The sequence below is a fragment of the Molothrus aeneus genome, chromosome 3, assembly GCF_037042795.1.
Source record: "Molothrus aeneus isolate 106 chromosome 3, BPBGC_Maene_1.0, whole genome shotgun sequence".
Taxonomy (NCBI): Eukaryota; Metazoa; Chordata; class Aves; order Passeriformes; family Icteridae; genus Molothrus; species Molothrus aeneus.
Genome location: NC_089648.1, coordinates 78888321 through 78913161, shown reverse-complemented (window position 1 = coordinate 78913161; position 24841 = coordinate 78888321). Strand labels below are relative to the sequence as shown.

The 24841-nt window shown below is 36.5% G+C and overlaps 1 protein-coding gene across 3 annotated transcripts in view; it reads right to left on the bottom strand.

Annotated features, from left to right (window-relative positions):
* Nucleotides 1-305: 305 nt before the first annotated feature.
* The window catches only part of KIDINS220 (kinase D interacting substrate 220), a 75766-nt gene continuing 51230 nt past the window's right edge, over nt 306-24841 (bottom strand). Inside the window, exons 23-30 of one of the 3 annotated variants that reach the window (XM_066547238.1) lie at nt 22245-22423; nt 19116-19342; nt 14857-14967; nt 13909-13965; nt 7533-7673; nt 5655-5753; nt 4544-4792; nt 306-2682 (exon numbers count right to left, since the gene is read on the bottom strand). In XM_066547238.1, the coding sequence (XP_066403335.1) occupies nt 1414-2682; nt 4544-4792; nt 5655-5753; nt 7533-7673; nt 13909-13965; nt 14857-14967; nt 19116-19342; nt 22245-22423 (2332 nt within the window). In that variant the 3' untranslated portion in view covers nt 306-1413. The remainder of the gene's footprint in view (nt 2683-4543; nt 4793-5654; nt 5754-7532; nt 7674-13908; nt 13966-14856; nt 14968-19115; nt 19343-22244; nt 22424-24841) is intronic. The other 2 variants (XM_066547240.1, XM_066547241.1) reach the window with 2 other exon arrangements.

Here is a 24841-nt window from a genome sequence, read left to right as displayed (position 1 = left end):
GAAACACGGTATTACATCACACTGCAACAACTGCCAAAACAGCAGCAATACTGCTCTGGACTAGTGAGAGGTGTCCACCTCTCTGCAGCTCACAGCACTTAATTTAGAAACATTTGCTTTGGCAATTTCATTTCTCAAATGTATTTGTATACTTATTTAGCATTATATTAAAAAGTATATTGCTTTAATGCATGTTAAAGAATTGAATCTGTGAAGTACTTTAACCCATAACAACACGGATTTAGCATTTTTATCAAGTGAAGAAACAAAGCACTGCAAATAAAAAGAAATTTGGACACAAGCCCAACATGCCAATTTATTTTTTATTTTCTTTCTATTAGCAGACTCTAGCTTGAACAATTCTTCCTCAAAACCATGCAGATTTCACCAGACAGTACAAGTATTTGCTATAACATCATTCAGGTACATTACTTAGATGATAAAAAAAATCTTCAAACACTGTACTTCAGAAATAAAGATGTTGGAGAACAGCTTTGACAAGATTCCAAAAGGTATGCATTAGTTTTAAAATGGCAAACACTGCTTATTTTTCTTTCCATAACCAAATGATAAACACTGTACCAAGGAAAAAACACACACAGCCACAAATGCTTCATAAATTCAAACATCATATTCATACTTTACCCTTACAGTATTTTAATCTGGTGGTTGCACCTACGGAGACCATCTATTCAGTGACTGCAAACTGTGTAGCTATAATAAATAATGGATCCACTAAGTCAATGATAAGGTATTACCTTATAAATAACTGCCAATTCCAGTGACACATCAAGACAACATTCCTTACAAACCTTATCACCACTCTACCCAAAGTTCACAAATCCAACAGTAACTACTGAACATACAGAGAGCAAAAGCATACATATAGCCAAACAAGTACCTTAACACTCAAATTTCAACATATGTAATTTATGTTGCACACATTAATTCATAAATTAATGCAAAGTTCGGTAAGGTTGTGCTATTCAATGTTTTGGCATCTTGAACATCAAATGGCAAGGATGGACAGCATTAACTTGCTAATATGGAGAATTAACGGAATGTTTAGATGGGATAAGTAATACATATCCCAAGAGAAAAGCAAAATCACATTGTACTTTTCATAATTAAACCATATTTCTGTAAAATCTGCCCCTGACCAAACCTTTGCACAGTGTTTTTAGAAAGAACTGATTTCCATGCTGACAACTACTGCTTTTATATGTGGGGAAGGTCTGAAGTAGTTTGCTTCTGGTAAAAATTACTCCTCCTTTCAGAGAAAATGACTGAAAATAATCTAGGCCATCTTTTACAATACTGAAAGCTTGAACTACAGAGATTAATGTAACCACAAACTGACAAAGAATTCCAAGCTACTATTCATGAGCATACTCTTTTCAACCTGGCTGTTTTTCACAGGATACTCTCTCTCTCTTCTCCAAACCCAGCTCCCTCTGAGGCTGCAACGGTGTGGAGCTCTGATGAATCTTTTGAAAGCCTGGTATAACTTGAACGCTGGCCTCGCTTGTGAGCAGCCGTCTTCAGGTTCTCATTCTGAACTGCAGTTGGATTGGAACCTGAGCCAGGGTGCAGGATAATTTGAGATGGATCTCTGATACCTTGGATTTCTTCAAAATTTTGATTAGCTCGATTGCTTGGAGCACTGTTGTTATTTAAGGTGACTGTACTAGGGGTTCTGTTTAAATTATAGACTTTCTGGCAGGCTGGCCAGCTCTCTTCAGGGCTACTTGCTATCAGGCTGCTTTCAGAAGGGCTTTTCTTATCTTCTGAGCAAATAGACATGCGAACCACAGCTGGATCTTGAAGGCCACTAAGGCTGTGTGGAATTCCTCTTTTTGCACTGTGACTGTCATCTTCAAGCTCAATGAGATTTGCCTTTTCAAGCTGTGAATCATCTGCTCCTTCATTGTGGAGGGAATGATTTGGAGAACTTTCATTGGATCTTACACCAGAGTCAGATGAATCTTTCTTATCCAGAAGGGCATCTGTCAAATACTCCTTTGCTTTGATGAAGGTTCTAATAGGTTCAGAACCATGTTCTGGAGATTTGGGCTGCTTCTCTATTTTGATATCTGTTTTCTTATCTTTACCTTCCTTAAGAAGTGGAGTATTATCTGATTCTTCAGTTCCTGACTCATCTTCATCACTGGGAAGTTTTTGGTACCGGAGGGTAACTCCCTTAAGTTTCAAATCTGCAGCCTGAAAAATACTTGTTCTTTCCAAAGACTTCTTTCCTGGCAGAAGCTTGGAACCAGACTGATCAGATTTTTCATCTTCTTCAGTTATAGGATCCAAAGGAGATGCATCATTAGTAGAAACACCTGAAGTACTGTAATCAACATCATTCCTCTTCAGCAAAAAGGACTTTCTTCCATCATCCTGTTTCTGTTCACTGTCTTTTCCTTTTTCCTGTTCTGCATTGGAGTGCAGGGAGCCCCCCGACGTGCTCTGGCCCATGTAGAAAGCACTTGAGCTATGAGGGGAGGACCTCCCACTTACTGTGGTAGAATTGGCACCTCCTTCTAACTGGGACATTTGAGCAATATACTCTCTATATGCATCTCTGTACTCTGCCTGCACCTTGTCTGTAAGCTTTGATATTTCAATACTAGAATCTTGAGAGTTAAGACTTGAAAGACTTGGAGTTCTACGAGTTTGTGACTGGAAAAAAAAAAAAGAAGAGAAAAAGGTAACAGTTAAATGAACTATCTATTTTTACTTTTATCAATCTTCTTACATGAAATAACTCAGAGCATTAAATATGTACTTAAATTATTCTTTTCATTGCGGCAAATAAGATTATGCAAGTGAAACTGTAAACACTAAATATGCTTACTATAAACATATATATGGAATCACACACACAAACTAAACTGAGAAAATATTCCTATTCTTAGTTCCCATAATGAAAAATTTCCACAAAACAAGCATTTCATCCAGTGCATTTGAGACTAACTCTTGAGTGTATAATTACAAAGCCTGGATTTGTATGTCAAGATGGGCTTTTCTAATACATTTCATACATTTAAAAAATTTGCATTTTATATTAGAAAGACAGCAAGAATTCATCTAAATGTTGAACAAATCTCAAAAACATATTTAAGAGACCTCCACCATACATACTTCAATATATCCTGGCAAAATTCCACATATCTGTTTTCAGAAAAATCAGTTTGCTGACAAACATGACCCTCTTTGCCCCCATGTCTGCTTTTAGAATTTGGTTTTATTTCTCACTACCCTACTCTGACATCTAATTAAACTAATTTCTCCAAGTGCAGTCTCTTTTGCCAGTGATGGTCTCTGGTGAGTGATCTCTCCCTGCCCACAAGCCTGCCATTGTATATCCTCTCCCCTGCACAGCTGAGGAGGGCAGTGATAAAGAAACTTTGGTGGGCACCTGAGATCCAGCCAGGGCCAACTCACCACAAGAGAGAAGCTGAAATACAAGTCAGTGTTGACTTAAAAATTCTAACAGGTGTTCTAATGTTTTCTTAAGGACAAACAACCTTTCTCCTTCCTTTGATTCAATTTTAGGTAACTATATAGGCATGAGAAGCACTGTTTATTCAAATACATCAAATGTGTATAATGCCACATGTCTAGAAAAAATGTCTAGAAGAAACATGAATTGATACTCCATGGATATGGGTAGTAAGGGTGATTTGTATCCTACCAACAAACACAGGCGTGCATGCACACACTCAGAAGTGTCTGGGACAGAAATCTATCTCTGGGATATATATATCCCAAACCCACTTTCACAATGTTGATTACTGAAAGTATCACCTATGGCTAGGAATTTGGGGTGTCTTTTTATTTTGTTGCGCCTTCAAGATTTCATAATTTACTTTTAGAGATGAAAAGGGCTCACCCCACTGGGTTTGCTGTTTCTTTTTTTTTAATTCTAACCACTACTTAGCCACCAACTGATTAGTCTTATTTCTTAAGGATAGACAAATGAAAACCCAACACTTCACATGGTCTCATAAGATACAGAAGAAAACTGACCTATGGCAAAAAACCTATGGCAGAAACCACAGCTGGAGGATGTCAGTTCTGGAGTTTATGAACAGGTTATGCATTGTAAGGACAGGGTTCTGATGTCATGAATCACTGTCTATTTTCAAAAACCTAACAAATACATTTGTTGAATGGGCTAATGTCTGGTTAGCACATAGCTAAAATATTTAATACACAAAGCCTGAATAATACAAAAATACAGAAGCCTTGGAAGACACCACCCTAGGCTAGATGAGAAAAGCATGATAGCTTTAGGTTGTTTGTCATGAAGAGTGATTACTGGAACAGATGAGTATTTCTCAGATGGCAAAAATTAAAGACTTCAACGCAGAGCATGGTTAGAGTTTACATCTCTGCAGGACTAGGCTTTACCTAGACTGAGAACTGAAAGCATCTGAACTATCCTAGAGCCTTATTTCTTGACTTGTCTATAGCAAGCCTGGAAAAAACCTCTTTTCCATACAGGTAAGCAAGCAGAATACATTTCTCTATTAAATACCTGCCAACTTAAGTTACTGTGGCGTGGAGGAGCTTCATCAAGACCAATTGTGTTGAGTTCTTCAAAGCTGAAGTTCAGTGTGTAGGGAGCTTGGCCAGCAAGCCCTGTCAGCTCAGTGTGAGGCAGCTCGGTGCTGTGGCCAGGGCGGCGAGTAAGGTCACTGTGAGGAATCGCAGCTGTACCGTGCTCCGCTGCTCCACGAGGATCCTCCTGAGCAGCCTGATTTTCTGCATTTCTCATTTCAAGTATCTTAACGTGCAAAGAGAGACAGTTTAAATGTAATTGCATAAATAGAAAAAGTTCTCAAAATTGATAAATGAGAATTCCATTAAAAATAGGAATGAGGAATTCGCAGCTGTAAATGTGTACCTGTATATGCAGTTTTGACCACGAAAAGTGGTCAAAAAAATCACTTGCTAATTCTTTTCTATTTACAAATTATTCTTATTACTGCTCAAACCCTTGAAAGAACCCACATGCCACAAAAATACTTAAATTCTTGTAAAACCAGTATGTGATAAATTACAAATTTTAAAGCAAAACTAAACACTTCATATCTAACAATAAATCTCATCATGTAATTCTTGGTGTTTTCAAGACTGACTTACAGTTGAGAGACACACTGTTATTTCAAGAAAGAAAACTAGCAATAGTCTAAAAATACTTGAGAGAAAACTCAGTTCTCAGTGATGCATAACCCTCACTGTAACAGCCTGCCTGCCCAATTCCTTATTATTACCTATACTTTGAATTCCCTGACTAACTTCAACAGTAGAACAGAGATTTTAAAAAGAGTTAAGTTCTGACCATTTCATTAAATAAGCAAATTTCAGAAAGGGAACCAACACAGGAAAAAACAGATCCCACAAAAAAAGGAGTAAAAAACTTCAGAGGTCACAATCAATTAAGATGCAAATTCACATGCAAACAGTTACTCATTAGTGCTTAAGACAAAAAGACAAAATAACAAAATAGCAGATGCATTCATGCTCTAAGATAATATTTAGAAACTTAAAGATGATGACAATAAGGAAGCAATTAGAAAGAAAGAAAGACTCATATTAAAAAAAACTAATTTATGATGACCTGAACACTGAACAGAAAGTCTTACCATGCTCCTGAACAGGTGCCAGTCACCAAAATTCATATTCATTTCTTTTTTCAGTTCATCAATGTTGCACTGAGCCAAGACACGGCCATTTATATTTGCCTAAAAAAATACAACTAAATAATGTAAATTATGGATACAAGAATTATGGCACAGCAGTAACAGACTAAAAAGGTAGAGGTAAAGCTGGATGCAGACTACTAGAAATTTCCCAAAGTCACTATTAAGTCCAATTCTATATAAAACCATATGTTTTTATACAAGTATATTTAGTGATAATTGCTGATGGACAAGAAACACCTATGTGTCATGGAAAAAAATGGAAATATTAAATCCATTAAAAATGTGTATAAAAAAGACAATAAGATAGTGTCCTATATACAGACATAAGGAAATAACATGTAAGTGATGGAAAATTTCAGGGACAGTAAGCCACACTGATCTGCTTATATTTCTCCAACTCAGAACAGAAATGGACTGCAGACATCCAAGCATTTGAAGATAATCAGACAATGAAGTCCCAGGCAGCATCTGACCCCTGGCTTCAAGCATCTGAGATCAAGTACTGCCTCCATTAAGTTCCCTCTCTGCATGAAACAGGCTTACATTCCTCCCATCATCAGAAATTCCCAGGGATAGAAGATTAGACATCTTTCTAATGTTCATCATCAATCAGAGATCAACACAGAAGTGCTTAAACAAGATCTATATTCCTTACATTTGGCATGTTTATATAGTGCTTAACTTCCAAAAGCACCAAATTCAACACAGAATCATTTTCATTACATAACAATGAGAGGTATTTATCTTTATACCATGTATCAGTGCATAGACAGAATGTAAAAGAGGAACCGTGTCTTAGGAGAGCAGCCAGAAAATGGAGGACCCAAGTTGAGAGCTCTGCCTATACTGAGAGATCTCAATGGTTTTGTACACATATCCCAGCAGATGGTCTTAGTCAAACCAGGAAAAAGACCAGGCAGAGCCATTTTCTTCCTTCTTTTTTGCATGATATCCCTTGTAATTCTTACAATGCAAGAGTATAAATAAGAGGAATCTCATTAAGGATAACTGATGAGCACATCCTTCTTTCAGTCTGGAGCAAAGGAAGCAACTAAAATTTTTTGCAGCTTTACCTAATGACCTGCAATCTAGCATCCCACTTCTTGTTTTGAGTAACTTTGCTGAAGCTTCCTATGAAAAACCTGTCTCTTAATCCTTGAATCAAATCCTTCCATATTAAGATACGATAGGTTCCAGGACAAAGTGAGCTCAGCAAATCCACTAATGACAACCTTCATATTTTTCCAGTCTTTGTAAAAAAGAGCACACAGAATTGTGAAAAAAAAAAAGTTCAAGAGCAAAAAACAATTCAGTGTTAATGTATCTATCACAGAAAAGAGGAGAGACAGAAAAATATACAGTGATCTCTTTCTGAAGCAAATAGATGTGGACTATGATAAAGAAATGGAACCATCTTCACCACTCATTTACAACAGGAGAGATGTGCCAATTCTTCACAGAGAAAAAAAGTAAGGGATATTGCTACCTAGATATAGAAGACATTTGCAACCCTTTTTATTTTTTCATTACACATGGCAATTTTGAAAATATTTTTCTTGCTTTTTTTCTCAGAATAACCAGTCTCATCAGCATTTATAGTTCTGAGTGTTTGTCCTTTTCAACAGAGCATTTCCTCTGAAAAATGAATGCTTGTATTAAAATGTTCTCCAAACTTGTCATGCACAGAACTTAGGATGTTATTATATCATCTGATATGTTTAATGAAGATTTTCAAGAAAAGAGGTAACTAAATATTTTCCTCTCCTTGTGTATCTCCATGTTTAGGAACTAAACACATTAATGAAGTTCAGCTGATACCTTTTTTATAGTTGCAGAGTACTGAGGTAGCATGCTCTGGTCCAGACCATCTATCTGCTTTAGCTTCTCACACACAGCTTCCACACTCATTGTGCTCAGAGATACATGGGATACTCCTGTGGCTGACCCTGTGCCTGCTCCCTGTAAGTGAGAAAACGTGCACATAAGACTTGTTCCAGTATTCAGTACACCCAGAAATTCACAATACACACTAACACAAATCAAGCTGTGTTCAACTATATTTTAAAATAAAGTTATGAGAGTAAGAATGCACAGGCATTTTTAATTACTATCAGAATATCTATATATTGGGAAGCATTCTTTATATGTATTTATAGGAGAAAAAGATGAGCACCTTGAGTCCTGCCTTTGTGACAAAATAACCCTCTTACATAATTTTAAGTAAAGAAACATAAAAATCAGAAATATTAAGCACAGGTTAATCAATTTACAATGCAGTTTCACTCATAAGTTTTCCCCTAACTTTAGCAGTTACTTTGGTTTTGGGATGTTTGGGGTTTTTTTCTTAAATAATGCACATACAACTTAGATTTTTCTGTCTTAAAATCTCCTGGTTTATTATCAGACAAAGATGACTTAAAACTCAAAGACACTCAAAACAAAGACAACTCCTCAACTACTTGGATTAATTTTTACTAATAATTTTAACAATATCTGTTTATTTTCCAGAGGTTCCTTCAGCTCTATTTATGCAATATCAGCCAAGGGGCTGTATACCACAGTACTGAAACAGCAGCACTGCAATTGCCGTACAAGATACAATGAGGATGCTTCATGTACCCCAAACTTGGGCAAGACTCAGGTAGAAATTATTTCTAATTATTCAGCTCTGTAACACAAGAGTTGTCCTGTTAATGTTGCTACCTTGGGAATTTCAAAGAAAGGGTGGAAAACTAAAACAAATGCATCTGCATACTGAGGGTGAAAGTATATTAAGGCAGTATGTTCTTTAAAAAAAATCACATTCTCCCTGGATGGGAACCCATGCAGTTACACTAGTGATTCCAAATTTCAAAAAGCAAAATCAGAATCAGTTCTATCAGTTAAAAATATTTGTATGCTCTCCACTTGTGAGGGAGGTTGCACCTTCCCTTTTTTCTTAAAATTAAGATTTGGGTGCAGCATTGTAGACTGTGCACCAAACAGCTCATTTTGGGAGGATGCAAAAGAGCTTCTAAGCTTCAGAGGTCATCATCACATGCACAAGCCCTGGGATGTAAAAGTGCATTTTGACTATCCAGTTAATCAAGTTTTATTATATTCTTCAAATCACCAATGAAGACTGGTTTTGGAGTTGTAATATTGTCTCCCATTTTTATTTAATTACTTGGAAGATGTTTAATCTTTCAGAATTAATATAAATTACTAGATAAATTACTAAATCTCCATCCCTCTGAAAACCAGGAGTTATCACAGAGAATGCCATTAACCTTATCTGAATTATCTAAACCAGGATATTTACAAAGAATTTATTCAACTAGTAATTCCAAGGCAGCAATCTAAAACCCCATTATCTACTACCTCAGAGTTCTGACTTACTGTTATCAAATATATCCTGATCTGGGGAGCTAGGCACACTCCTAGCTACTCTGAGTTTCAAAGTTTAGGTAATATTACATGTAATTCCCCGAAAGTTCTCCACCAGATGTCCTTGAAATGGACTTTAAAGTGTGTAACTATCAGCTTCATTTGGGAACACTGCTGGGGGTTGTAGGGAATTTGAGCCTGGCAGCTCACACACTTGCCTGGAAATAGCTGGAGCACCAATCTTTGTTTCTTTAACCATTCCTATTTTTTTTAATGTCATGTCAATTCGATAATAAACAAACAAAGGATATATCCCATTTTCTGGGAAGGCAATCTACCTAAATTACTGCAGAAAAATTAAACATTTTAGTTCCACTTCAGTCTAGGCACTTAAACTAGGGCTTGGTACTCCTTTAGAGAACATGCCAGCTACATTTCAGATACTGCAATGTCTAAAGGACAAATTTTAAATCTTAATTTAGTCTGATTTTTAGCACATTTAAAATCTGTATCATGTCGAGGATATAAGCCAATCATCAAAATGATGAAAATGACAGAATGAAGCTTCACCCATAATCTATTTATCATATACCTCTTTTATACATCTTTAATTTTCCTCTTTAAGAGATCGCTGTGGGTTTTTCTTCAGAATACCAGCTTGTGATCCATTATTTCCTCATAAACACACTATTTACTATTGGCATGAGTTAGATAATACATCAACAAAGACAAGATACTAAGTTAATTCAAATCTTAATTATTTTTTGAAAGAAGGCTTATCAATTAAAACAAAAGAAACTGTTATAGCCAAAATTACTTTGTGGCACCACTAAAATAAATGGTCCCTAAGCAACATGTGTTAGCAATTGCCTTTGTTCTCAGAATCTATCAAATACATTATCTATGATATACCCAGAAATAAATGAAGAGAAGTTTTAAACACATCTAATTTAACAGATTCTCATTCAGATCAAAATATTTTTCTAACAATCAAGGACAAGCAATTCTTTCTGCATGCATTAAGACCTAGTTTAGAAACTTTGCTTTCAGTGTATAAAAAAAGATACATAAAAGCTGAAATATTTAGACTATTTTTGTTAAAGTGTGAACTGTCTGAAATAGATGCACATTAATCCAAATCATTCTTTATGAAAAGCACTCTCTGAAGAATAAGTAATGTAATAGCTTTAGGGATATTGTCATCATGTAAGTGAATTATAACTGTACTTAAACTGACACATTTTTCAGCCTTAGTGGTTTTGTTAGAGATGCTTAGAGAACATTAGTCTGAAAAGTATTTGCCATGCAAAAGCTAAAAGCAGCTTGTCAAAACAAACCTCAAGGCTAGTAATGAGCATTAGTTTACAGACAGACCAGCATGAAGCACCAGTATGATAGCTTCTGGAATGACTGAAACAAGTGAATGAGAATTCACAGGAAGTGGCTGTACCTGTCTGTTTTTGTTTAACTCAGACTTACACAGCTTTGAGAAAAGGACAAAACAGAATTAAAAGAAACAACAGCTTAAAGTGACATCACAAAGGTTGAACATACAGAGAACATGCTTTGAAGTAAACAGGAGATCAGGGTTAGGATAGACACAGGATATATTCATAATGTGAAACTAATTATACATTTAGGATATGCTATACAAATACTATTTTCATGAGCATACTATTCTGTTTTGCATTTGTAAAAAAACCACTTGCTATATTCTGTTTTTCATAAAGGTTTTAGATTGTTTTTGACAGAAAATCCTCCTTTTAATGAAACATTCTCCTGCCATCTCAAGATCCCATTATACTACCAATGTACCTCAAATAACTTTTCAAACTCCTATCTAATCAAATCTGCCAACGCCCCTCGCCCCCACCCGCCCAAAAAAGCCCCAAAAACAAACCAGCACCACCCACAGAATAGAAAAGTTATTTCTTATAAGCACAAATATTCAAAGCACAAAAATGCTACACAAAAGCACTGGAAAATCTGTAAGAAAACTCCCATGCCATACATTTTCATTCATGCTCAAACTTTTGAAAAGTACTTCTTAAGAAGTACTCTATGTTTATCTATACTACATGCTCTGAGCCACGTTAGTCCTCATTCAAAGCACACATAATACTACATCTTAATGGATTATATATTCAGTGCAGTATGAAAAAATGTATTTAAACAAAGTAATCATATTGGAACAAGCTACTTCCTAAGAAGTCAAAATTAACAATGCAAACTAAAGCACAAAATCAAGTTTATGACAGATAAGGACTGCTAATGCTAGTTTGATTTCTAACATAAAAGGGGATTCTGTGAACCATTCCGTGTTACCATTCCATGACTGGTAACACTGCAATCCATCTACAAACTCTTCAAAAGGGCATTCTAGAAGTTTTTGCAGTTATTCAAAACTAAGCATCTGTACAGTAAAACCAGCAGAAATGCATGTTTGTCTCCATCACAGATGTCAAAGGCTGGCATTTTAAGACTATTTTCATTAGTGGTTCAAGCTGATAACCTAAAATTTGCAATGCACCTTCATGCTGATACAACTAAATAGATGGTATTTGGTCAACTCACCAGTCTGATATCTATGTTTTGATCCATTCAGCAAAGAACAGTAAACTATGGTCTGAGACAGACAAGTTTTATCATCAGCAACAGAATCTAAGTACGGAAGGTGACTAAAGTAAAATGCTTGTTACAGGACGACTATACTCAAAATATTCCTGATTTTTACTAGGCTAACCTGGATATTATGAGACTAATGATGGTGGTCTGGAATTTTAGAATTTGGTCACTCCAACATTGGACTGACAACAACAGCAGACCCATAACTAGATCATGTAACAGCCTCCACACAGCTCTGTCAACTCATGCAATAAGCAGAAATTATGATGTGTGTGAAAAAATTATACTCCTGAGTAATCCTGTTTTTTCGCCCTGTTATGACTCAAACATTCAAAACAATGATTATTCTCTATTTTACACAGGAGTTGCAACATTTCTGGCTCCTTGCCAGTTTAGCATGAAAGACAATTTTGATTCTACATGCTCCTCTTGTTTTCAATCACCAAACCAATTACACATCCTGGTGTTCATTAACTACTTTGTGCAGGTTTTTTTTTTTGTTTATTTAATTACTTTGCATGCACCAAACCATTTAATAAGTTGGATCACTTATACAGTAGCAACGACCCATCAATTAAGAGCTACCTAAATAGCTGGATGAAATTATTGTACCCATCATCTACAGATAATTGTAGCACATAACACAAACATAATACTGTTTCCTTTCATGGAAAATTCAATAAAGTTGACAAAAGATGTGGATTTAGAGTAGATGAAACCCTGAAAATACATTGCGTATCATATCCTGACTAACAACCTTCTTGTCAACTTTCCAAGAGACTTTAAAAAAAATCCCAAGTTTTAGATTTACACCATAGGTTAAATAGTGTTAAGTCTTAGAAAAGTATGTGATCTGATATGCTGCATTAGAGACTCACATTAGTATAAATTAAATAAAAAAACAGATCTAACAAAATCTTCCATTATCATCTCAAAGGAAGTTTCTTTTTAATGTTTTAATTCCTGTATTTTCTTACTTAGAGGCAATAGGTTACTTAACTTACAGGAGTCTTTTAAACTGCTGTTTGAAGCTGCATCTAAATGTGCATTAAGATAAACACTCAGCAGCAAGCAGAAGAGGCACTCAGTTCCAATTCTGCTGCTGGAACTCATTCACTACTTTGCTCCACGACTAAATCCTGCTTTTCCAGGCTTGTGTGCTTTGTCACACTCACAGAGACACACAGTCCTCAGCCATCATGCTAATACTTTTGAGCAAGTCCATAAATTTTCCTTGCACTGGCAAGTCTCAAAGGTCTGGGAAAAGAATGGAATAATGAGATAAGGAATTAAACACAAGGATGGCATTTCCAAAAGAAAAATTACTCCACAGTCATCCCTTCACACAAAGTAAAAAATTACTTGGGAGAGAGAAACTTAGCATACCTTTTCTATTGCACTGCACATATGTGGTTTCTCAGTGAAAGTTATGTACAGTTAAACAGAGTTTGGAATCTGTGTGGGATTTGATTGTTTTTTCATTGCACAACAGTAGAAAGACATTTTTGCAATTACTTACTAAAAGAAAAAGTAAATGCAATCAAACTACAACTTTTGCCAACAACTACTGGCAGCAAATATTAAGAGAATCATGACAGTCACATTAAACTCTTTGTTTTGGTATAAAACACAATTACCATAATTAGAGTTAAAACATGTACCACAAAGATGACATCCTAAGTATGAATACTTAGGATAAAACAAAAGAAGTCACAGAAAAGGTAACTGTTAACATTCTGACTCATGAATAAGTTATGACCAGCAATATTTTATTTTTCCATTTCTATCAAAGCTGCCTTATATTGTGTTACCTGCAATAGCTTTATGTCACCAACTAAAGAAGTAGGTTCGGGAGAGAGAGTTGACTGAAGCAGAAAAACACAATTACTTCTAAAACTTAAGCACTGAATGACCAGCTGTCATTCTACACTCTGCTCAGCTACCACGACACTTGACTGAAAGCTCACCACAGCTACTGAGAAAGGCAAGGGGAAAACTACAGGGGAAAACAGAGTACATCTTACAAGTGAAATATTAGCTTTTAAATTCATTCACGAACTACATTAGTTTTCAACTACTCTATTTGCCCACCAAAGCCACTGATGCAGTGTTAGTGAACTGCAGTTATGATTAATGCAGACTCATTACTGCTGAAAAAGCAATGAGATGCTAAAATTTCCACACCACATGACTACTCGTTTACCATTGAGGGGTCTGTGGGTGAAGGAAGCCCCTCATCAGCATCCTCCTTGATAACATCCTAACAACAACAAAATATTTTGGTTTGGGTAAAATGATCAAGGGCTCAACAAAAATTATGAAGTTAACAGTGAATGAGACTGATCTCACAATAATACATAATTCAATGGAAAGACATTTGTTTTCTTTAAGTGATTAAAGCTTTTACCACCTTTTAACAGCCTTGCTCGTTGTATAAGTACCCTAGAATTAAAGCAACCAACAAGTGAGGCTTTTACTTTTTTATCTTTCTTCAGTACATAATTCCATTTGAACAGCCATCTGTCAGTAAAATAAATACTGTTAAATAGGAAATTTATTATTCTATAGGAAGCTAGAAAAGTCTGCTAATTTTGCCCTTCTAATGGGTAAAATTGGATTACATGTACTTCAAAAACACTTCAGATAAAATGTATTTTGTTTTACTTAAATATTAAATATATTTCTTTTAACATTTAAATATGATCTTCCAGTTTCTAGCATTTTTTACAACATTAAAGGATGTAATTTTATCTTCTCCATGTAGAATTCCACAACGAATTTGTGACACATTATTAAAAAAACCTGAATATAAATTTACAAGTAGCACTCATTTTTCTTCTATCACTACATCTATTTTGGTACTATAGTATAGTTGGCATTTTCATTAATATATTTTTGCCAGTATCAAAGGTCATTCTTCTCTAATCTTTATACATAGATGCTAGAATTGCTTTTCCTCTGTAAGAAATTTCTAAAGTTAAAACAAAATACATTTACATTACATGTTAGTAACACCTTTGCTTAAAATATTTATAATAAATATAAAGCTTATACTTGTCTAACAGAGAACCATCATTAATAACCTTCAATTTCATTACTCACTATATTTATTGTCTAGGTTAGTATTTGAATTACCCTTCAAAATACTTACTAGGCCATTGTTCTGATCTCTGGACAAACTCGTTTTTAGTGGTGGACGTGAGATGAGATGAGAACTGCCAGGGTAATACCTTGGCATATAAAGATATGGGGCAAAGAATGGCTATGGAAAAAAAAAAGGTGTAACAAAAAAGGGACAAACAATTACACAAATCAAAATGTAATAATAAAATAAAAATCATTACAACAAAACATATCCTCTAGTTGAGTTTCATAAAGTAAAAAAGAGCAATTACTAATAGCTTTCTTTACTTTTGCATTGAACCATTGAACAGAATTCAATCAAAAGCTCTGGAGTGAATTCTTCAAAATCACTCAGCAAATGACCTCTTTTTTTTCCCTCCAAGCCAATGGGTGCTCTGGTATAGTTTCCTGGAGGAAAAGAGTCAGAATGGTTTTGGTAGTTACTCTCTAACATCTGCTTTCAATATGGGAAAAAGATAATTTAACAATAATTCTGACAATTTTACTCTCTGACCTTCTAAAGTAAATATCAGGTGCTCACTAAAACTTTGAGTCATTTGTAATAGCTGAGACAATTGAACCAAATAAACAAGAAGTGTGATACATAAGAAAATCCAACACTAGAACTTCCCATATTTGTGGCACCCAACCTGGGGGCTTCCACAAACACTAGATTTTATAAACATATGAACAGATGCTTAGAGCAGACAGTATTGGAATTTTTTTTTTTTGCTGGAAATACATTAATGGATGTTGTTCAATACAAATAACATTTTAAGGGACAGTGTTAATTTAGGCTTTAGGGAAAGCAGAATTACAGCACTCATTGCTTTCAACTCATTGCCCAATTCTTAATAAAACTCCTCCCCCCAAAAAAACCAAAATCTAAAAACCAACGAAACACCATAAAAACCTAAAAAAAAAAATCTCAAAACAATGGCTGTATAACTGAATTCTGATGTTTCTATGTGTAGCATTTTCAAAATTGTATTACCCAGGTACTTCACAAGAGAACATATTATCTGATTTGTGTTTCTGCACATGACAAGATTCTGATTAGTCTACAGCACTAAATTCAGTATAGAGTAAATAATTCTATGACTAAAGGGAGAATCTATGAGGAAGAAGTGAAATTTGTGGAAATATTCCACCTTAGATTTGCCAATAAGGACTTAAAAACTTCTGTATTCAGAAGCAGATCTAAATGAACTGAGAAATTCAAGTTTAATTTCTGAGTATATCATTTATGTAGACAGCATATGCTACAACTTCAAGCACTATGGAAAATAAAAATGGTTCCATATTCTTAGCTGCTAGAGATAGATTCTGAGCACTTTCACATAATTACTAGAAAAATTTCATATGCTTTTCCAACATATGAAGTTACACAATATCCATTGTAATCGTCAGTCTAATTGGAGAAGTTTGGTTACCTAGTCTTTGCCTCTACATGTTTTAGCTAGTAGAGAATGATGCAGGAAAGTTCACTGAATTAAAACTATTCCACTGTCATAAGGCACATTCTACAAATAATACAAACTCTTTTTTGGGAAGAGATTAATTTCCAGAAAATACCACAGAATCATTTAATGCCTCAGTTTTCCACTAACAGCTTAAACCATGTGGAAAACCCCCAAGCATGAAATGCTTTATGATCAAACTGCATTCAAGTGCCCAGCTCTCACTGCAGAGCCTCTTCTCTGAAACACACAGGGAGCCTGCTGGTTGCATGATATCAGACTACAAAGCAATGGAAAAAAAACTGTCCACTAAGGCAATTATCCCACAATCCTCTCATAACTTCTAATAACCCCTGGGCTCATTTCAGCTACTCCACTGTTTCCCAACTGTGGAATTAATTCTCCATTACAGGCCAAGCACTTTAGACTCAATCTTCATTTGAAGTACAATACAGGCATCGTGAAAACATGAGATCAATATAAATATGTACTGGGCATAAAGCAATGCAGAGTTGCTCTTCAAGTCTGCAGATAGCCTACAAACCTTAATGGATGTAGCAAAACATCATTTGTTCAAGATATCAAAGAATTGTCTCCTCTTTTGTAAAAAAAAAGAAAGTGTTCACATACCATAATTTCTTGCTCCCACCCAGGAAATCCCAATTAGACTTGCCTACAGCTCTGACTTTCCCTGTAAGAAACATCATCTCGACAATGATCCATGAGAGCAGCAATTTTGAGAAGCTGAACTTGAATTCAGCTTTCAGCCAGGCCATTAGACAGTGATAAACAGTACATGTCCAGCTTAGCTCTATATGAGAGCCAGAGTGCTAAATTGAAGAGCTTCTAAACGGGACCATAATCTTCCCTTTACAGCTAACCATAGGGAGAACTGGGTTTTAAACCAAAAATTAACAGATTACATCACTGGAAGTGCCAGGTCCATAACATAGGAGAATCTAAAGAAAAAAGAAGAAATATACATAATAAAAAACTCCATATTTTCTAAAAATAAAGTCTTTTCCCTAACAGCTGAAGGAGGTTTTTCTTAAGCATAAATTAATGCTTAAAGACAATAGGACAGGAACCATTTACTGGTTAGGGCACATATCCCCAGATGTGAGGGTGTTTTTGAATAAAATCCAGCCATTTCCACAGAAGTATTTGAATCCACTGTGTTGTGTCATACCATGTGTTGTGTATCCAAGACCTCTCTCAGAAACTTCTACTGGGGAGTTACTATTAATTTTTTTAAACACCATTTTTACAAAAGCCTGAGAAATGAAACATGACTGAAAATGCTGAAGGAAACAGTTTTTCAGGATGAATTTTCTACTTTTAAAAGGTTCTCATCACTCATCTCAGTATGTGGTGCTCATGACAGTACCTTTAGGAGTCCAGAGTAATGAATACAGTTCTCTGACAATATTTATTAAGTGACACACTAAAAACAATTATATTTTAGAAGGGTAGTATAAAATTCCAGTGAGAAAGGCCAAAATTGAAGTATTTTAGTCTTCAGCAGGCAAAAAAGTAAGCACGGTCTGTAAGCCTTAAGACAAATGAACAAATAATAAACTCTTTGTAAGAACAGCTTATGACTCACCAATAATTATTTCTCTAATGCTTACTGGAGCCAAAAACCCCCATACAGGTTTCAACAGCTTATCACCCCTGACTTTAAATCTTGTCATGTACAGTAACACAAAACAGGGTAAAACAGACACAAAAACAGGGCTTCTAACAAAACAGCTACTTGGACTAAGCTGAGTTAGTATCAACACAATATTCATGTGTCAAGCATTTAGCAGTGTTGGACTACTTCAAAATATATGTTATTTTACGTTATTTTCAACAAAACAGCATACTGTCACTGCCTTGAAGGTATATAAGAATCATTTTAGAATAGATAACTTAAAAAGTTCTGGCCTACATATACTTTTTTTGCCTTGGTTAACAAACACTGATTTATGAATAACTCAATTTACTTTTCACCTTAATAGGTTATATGTTTATCTACAGTCAAATCTACTTAATGTTAAAACTATTTCCTGTATATAGAAGTACACTATGACTTTTATCAGCTCTCTGTGGTTTTTTTTCATGACAGTACTACAGAAAAAAAAGTGAAAAATAAAGTTTAAAAATACTGAACACATCCCACAAAACCAGAAAGTTTAGACAATCTTCAACTATAAGTAAAGCACTTAATTCAATTTTCATGTGAGCCATTCTCAGGACTATGTTTTCTGAGGCCCACAAATAGGTCAAAAATGTATGTTTTATGCAATTCATGGTAATTCCTTTAAACTAGTACAACACCAGCTTAAGAAAAAGATAGGAATAACTTTAAAAAGAGACAGAAGGGAAGACAGACATACATTCTTATAATCTATCTCCCCACTTGAGTTTCTGTATGTTTTAACAAAAGTAACCAAAAAAATACGGGATCCATTCCACTGTCTGTGAGCATGAGAAAAACTGAGCACAGTTTACTGCCCCCCCACCAAAAAACAACAACAACAAAAAAACCCCAACAAAACAAAAACAAAAAAAAAAAAACAGCAACCCAAAAAGCCCTGCAATATCCTACAAACAAGCAGTGTCTCAAAATTTTTTTTTTCCTTTGTAATTTGTTTTTCTGATGCCATTTACCATATTTCTCTCCAAACAAGAGCTACTGAACATTACTGCAAAATTTGTCAGCTTTTGGACTTTTTTCCATTCCTAAATAAAACTTGCATGGGTATTTTAATATTTAATAGATGACATCTGCAGTATTACCAGACTAAATCAGAAGAATGTTAATTGGATCTCGATTATTTACCCGATTGTAAAAGGGATGCTGAGGTCCTGTCATACCACTATAGTAACTGCTGTGAGGCTGGGGGGACAAAACTCCACTATTGAAAGGCCCATTGAAAGAGGTTGTAGAAGAGCAAGCTGAGGAAGGCTGACTGAAGACAGATGTTCCTCTAGCAGGTGCCTCATGTAAAGGCAAGGTGGGATAAGGAAGTCCTCCAATATTCATCTGATCTCTTGCAGCACGAACATCTGAAAAATAAATTGGTAACAAGAATATGATCTTGCCTGAAGTATTTGGAAAAGTGTTAATTTGTTTGCCATTTCAATACAGTACATTTTTGTATATTTAACTCCAATCAGAGCTCATCAAATAGAACATCAAGAAGGTCAAATTTCAGCTGGATTCGGTTGATTTCTCTTGATGATCACGTCTACACAGGAGTCTTTAGGAAAGGTAGGATGGTTTATCACATAAACTTATGTAGCATATTAAATCTCTCTAAACATTTAGATTCTTTTAAAATGTGGCAAAAAGGAACCTAACAGTCACTCTCCAAGAGAAGCTGCTCCAAGGCTGGTCTGTACCATGGCAGAGTGACAAATCCCAGCACACAGGGACCTCTTCTGATCCACCAGGGGCAGTCAATGCTCTCACAGCAGGTGCTACAGAGACCCGGGAGTTGCCAAAGAAAAAAAGGTCCCCAACAAGCCTCAGGCCAGGGAGTGTGACAAAGTATTCTGAGTGGCCAGGGCACAGGGAGGGTGCAGTCACCCTACCCAAGAGGTGAGCCCCCTTGGTGGTCATCATCCTCTCAGAAGGAGCTCAGATATGGCATCCAGATAAGGCACAAACCCTTAGTCCTCTGCACTCACCAGAAAGGATGTGACAACACAGACAGAGCTCCCACCCAGGTCTCAGGCTGCGGGGGGCAGAGCCTGTCACCAGTGCTGGATGTAGTAGAGACAACAGGTGTGTGAGACACGACCAGGGAGACAACCCTGGTCCAGCCTGCTGCAAGAGTTAAGTAAGGAGGCAGGAACTCCTGAGGTAACAGAAGCCAACAGGGAAACACCACTAAAATACTTCAAAGGAATTAAAGGGTGCTCCTCTAAGAAGGTGACACAGCTGACAGCCCAGCTGAGGTGCCCCTACCTCAGTGCACACAGACTGGGCAACCAACAGGAGGAGCTGGAAGCCACCATGCTGCTAGAAAACTGTGACCTAGCTGCCATTCCAGAAACTTGGTGGATGAATCCCATGACTGGAGTGCAACTGTTGATGGCTGCAGGCTGTTCAAATGGGACAGGAGAGGAAGGAGGGGAGGAGAGGTTGCACTCAACATAAGAGATGGAGAGATTGAAAATTTTAAAAACAGTAGCAAGGAGGACCCCAGGAACTAGCAACCTGTCAGCCTCACCTCCGTGCCTCTGAAGATCATGGACCAGATCCTCAGGGAAGTTTTGCAAAGGCACATGGAGGACAGAGGTGATTCAAGACAGCTAGCAACAACTTCACCACAGGGAAGTCCTGCCTGACCAACCCTGTGGCCTTCTGTGATGGACTGCATCAGTGGACAAGGGAAGGGCTAAAGATATCTCTCTGGACAGATGTCATCTATAGATAGCTATATTTATCTGGACTTCTACAAAGCTTTTCAAAGCTTTTTCACAGTCTCCCACAATATCCTTCTCTCTACATTGGAGATATATTTGATGGGTAGACTGTTACACAGATAAGAAATTGGGTGTGGACAACTGTATCCAGAGGGTAATGGTCAATGGCTCAGAGTTCCAACAGACATCAGGGATGTCCATCAGGTCCGTACTGGGACCAGTGTTATTTAGTATCTGCATTAATGACATGAATGGATGAGGGCATCCTCAGCCAGTCTGCAGATGACACCATGCTGAGTGGTGCAGTTGACACACCTGAGGGATGGGATGCCATCCAGAGGGACCTGGACAAGCTCAAGAAGGGGACCTATGGGAATCTTATGAGGTTTAGTAAGATGACCCGAGTTGGGTCAACTCTCAGTAACAATCCAGGCTGGGAGATGAACAGATGCAGAGAAGCTCTGCTGAGAAGGACTTGGGGGTGCTGATGGATGAGAGGCTGGACTTGACCCAGCCATGTTCCCTTGTAGCTCAGAAAGACAAACATGTCCTGGGCTGCATCCAAAGCAGTGTGGGCAGCAGGAGAGGGAGGGATTTTGTCCCTCTGCCCTGGTGAGACCCCACCTGCAGTGCTGCATCCAGCTCTGGGATCCCCAGAACAAGAAGGACATCAATGTATTTGAGCAAGTCCAGAGGAGGCCACGAAGATGACTGATGAGGGATGGAGCACCCATACTATGAGGAAAGGCTGAGAGAATTGGGATTTTTCAGAGAGAAGGCTTTGGGGTGACCTAATTGCAGCCTTCCAGCATCTGGAGAGAGCCTTCAAGACAGGTGGAGAAAGACTATTTACAGGCATATGTAGTGACAGGACAAGAGGGAATGGCCTCAAACTGATAATAGGTTTAGAATTCTTTACCATGAAGGTGGTGACATACTGGAGCAGGTTGACCAGAGAACTTATGGATGCCTCAACACTGGAAGTGTTCAAGACCAGGTTGGATGGGCTTCTGAGGAACCTGGTCTAGTGAAAGGTATCCCTGCACATTGCAGGGGGGTTGGAACTAGACAGTTTTTAAGGTCCCTTCCTACCTAAGCCATTATAAGCAACTCCCCTAGGAGGAAAGGCTGAAAGAATTTGGGTTCTCCAGCCTAGAGAAGACTTTGTTTCACTGACTTAATTTCTACAGGGTTTTACATGTACTTTCAAAATTGTTAACAAAGATCTGAAGCCAACTTGCATCTCTTCTACTAAAATATTGTTGTGTGTATTGGTTTCTTCCATCTCCTAAAGCACTCTGCAAAGCAAGAACAGTGGACTTCACCCTCCAAAAGAGAAGCTTTAGTCCAGGATGGTCTGGGTGTTACAGCAAAACTATTAAGTGAAACTGAATGGCCTCTTACTGAAGTCAAATCAGACAATCTGAAGGTCTGATTTGATGAACATGAAATGAGTGTTCTGTGTGACATGCCAAGTAGGTCAACTTAAAATAAATGACAGATTTGTAATTTTCCATTTATTTGAAATCATACCCACCTGCAATGATTTCTCGTAGCTTGGGATCCAGGTTCACTGTACAAGGCAAAAAGGTTCTTACATCACGTGCAACAAGGACAGGTGTTCGTGAGGATAAAAATACCTCAAAGTTCCGTATATCTGCATCAATTTCAAGTAGAGGTTCAACGTCTTTAGTTGTAGGAATATTCTTTGAAATTCTGGGGGGTGAAATTAGATACATCATAAAACATATTTATTAAGAGTATGACTTCAGTTTACAAAGTAGTATTCTAGGGTGAAATACTAGTACACTTGCACCCATTCTCCCTGTTCTCTGAAAAACAAGAGAACCCATAAAAAGCTGTTCTGTCTGCAGAAAGAGCAATGTAATGTTTTCTAATATGCAAAAAACCTTAAACTGCTGAAGAATCTGATCTAATGGTATGCTTCAGAGAAAAGTCAAAGAAGCCATACATCAGTAATGTCAAATCCCAAGTAAGGGGAAGTTAACATTTGTGACCTTTAACCCCAAACATCTATTCAAATTCCTATACCCAATTCAGAAATTCCATGGGAAAAACAACCTCATTTTTAAACTAACTTTTTGTAACAGGAACAGGCATCTTAGAAGTTGATCAAAATCTAACTGTGCGTTCATTGTAAAAAGTGGGAAAACAACCACCTGCTTTCAAGCAATTCACCTTCTAAGAAAAAGCCACAAACAAATGAAAACAACAAAACCATGAGACATGATCAATGCAAGGGACTGTTCATGCATTATGACTATTGTCAAGCAACAGTGGGGGTTTTGTGAGCAGTAGTATAAAGGGGAGTTTCAGGAAGGAACAAGTAGGATTAAATGTTAGTCTTGTGGAAGTTTATGAAAAGCTCCTACCAAGCAAGTGATGGAGGCTGACACAGTTGATTAGACAGACCTATCTTACTTGATATTTCATCTCATAATACTGGCATCACATATCAAATGAGAAATTATAATCTAAATTAAAGATTATGAAAAAGTACTCACACCTAGCATAATAAATATGTAAACAGTGGAAAAATGTACTGAGAACAGTGAACACAGTTACAGAAATGGCTATAAAGTGACTGTGACACCACTCTATATGGATACCAGTGAAGTAACCACACTATACATAAAGTAAAAATGGAAAAAAAATTATGAGGAGAAAAAACAACAAAAAAAATCCTATAAATATAAAATTATTTATGATTTTTAATGGCTCTTTTCAAAGACATGTTAAGGCTACAACTCCATGATAAAGGGGAACAGCATATATGTGTTGGCTGCTCTGTGAACTGCTGTAACTTGCTTAAAAGAAGAAGGTAGCATAGAACAAAGAAAGTGTGTTTTCTTCAACTACTGGACAATTAGAAGAGCTAAGGCAACTACCAATGCTGTCATGGGGGAAATGAGTGCACTGATGCATGGATGGGAAGGAAGGCAGGAGACTCATGCACACTACATAAATCACCAATACACCAGGAATCTCTTACATTAAATAAATTCACAATCACATTGTGTCTTTGAAAAGAAAAAAAAAAAAACACTTAAAAGAAGCCCCCAACTGGTAGTATAGTAATTGAATTGTATTTTAAGAGAGCTAATGAACTAAGTCTACCATTAGTTGAACAATCTTACCCTATTTCACAATTTGTCTGCTTTTTAAAAGCAACAATCTTTTTTAATCTTTATTTTTAAATCCTCCACAGAAAGTAGAATTTTATGTACCATGGGATTATTCCAGAAACAAAAGTGGCAGATTTACACAGAATACATAGCATTTAATGTTAAGAAAAATAAAAAAAATTGAGAATCAACGCTACATGCTTGAAGTAAGTGCAACTCCATTGCATTAAAAATGTATTTCAGCTGCGGTAATCTTTCAGTCTGATCTTTTACCACATTCTAGCCATATACTAAGAGATGAATTAACAAATTCCTATAAATTTTACCAGAAAACAATGGACCATGTACCTAACAGACAGAGGATACTGCCATACCATGCTGTCATAAACACTGTCTGCAAATAACTATATTCACAGTGAGAAGTCACTTTATAGCACAGGAAAAATGTAACAAATATAAAGCATAAAAGCAAGTGTAGCCTATTCTAACAAAGGTTCTGCAGAACAAATTGTTATGAGACATTGTCCAGATGGCAGCTGGATTATCCAGTTTAGGGAAGCTCAATGTATGTAAGACTTCAGAGACTCCAGCCCTAAGAGAATAAAAGGCGGTGCTTCTGTGAGAAGACAAACTTGACACTCAAAGGTTACAATTTCAAATAATGGGTACAGTTCATTCTCTGGCAGAGTTTAAAGAAATCTAGTAGAAGCTAAAAGTATTCCTAACCTCAAGAAGTGAAGGGTCAAAAGAAAAAAAAGAAGAACGCTGGCAGTATCAAAGTAAAACTTGTATATTCCACTGAATCTGAGAAATGCATATTTTACACTAATATTTAGCTACTACCTTATGTTATTCTATTTAGCCTTTCATAAAACTACAACTAAACTGACTGTAAATGTGTATGTTTTAAATCAAACATCAGATTGTGAAAAAAAACCAAGATCCTTAATGCACACTTTAGCTATATATATTTGTTATATATATTTAC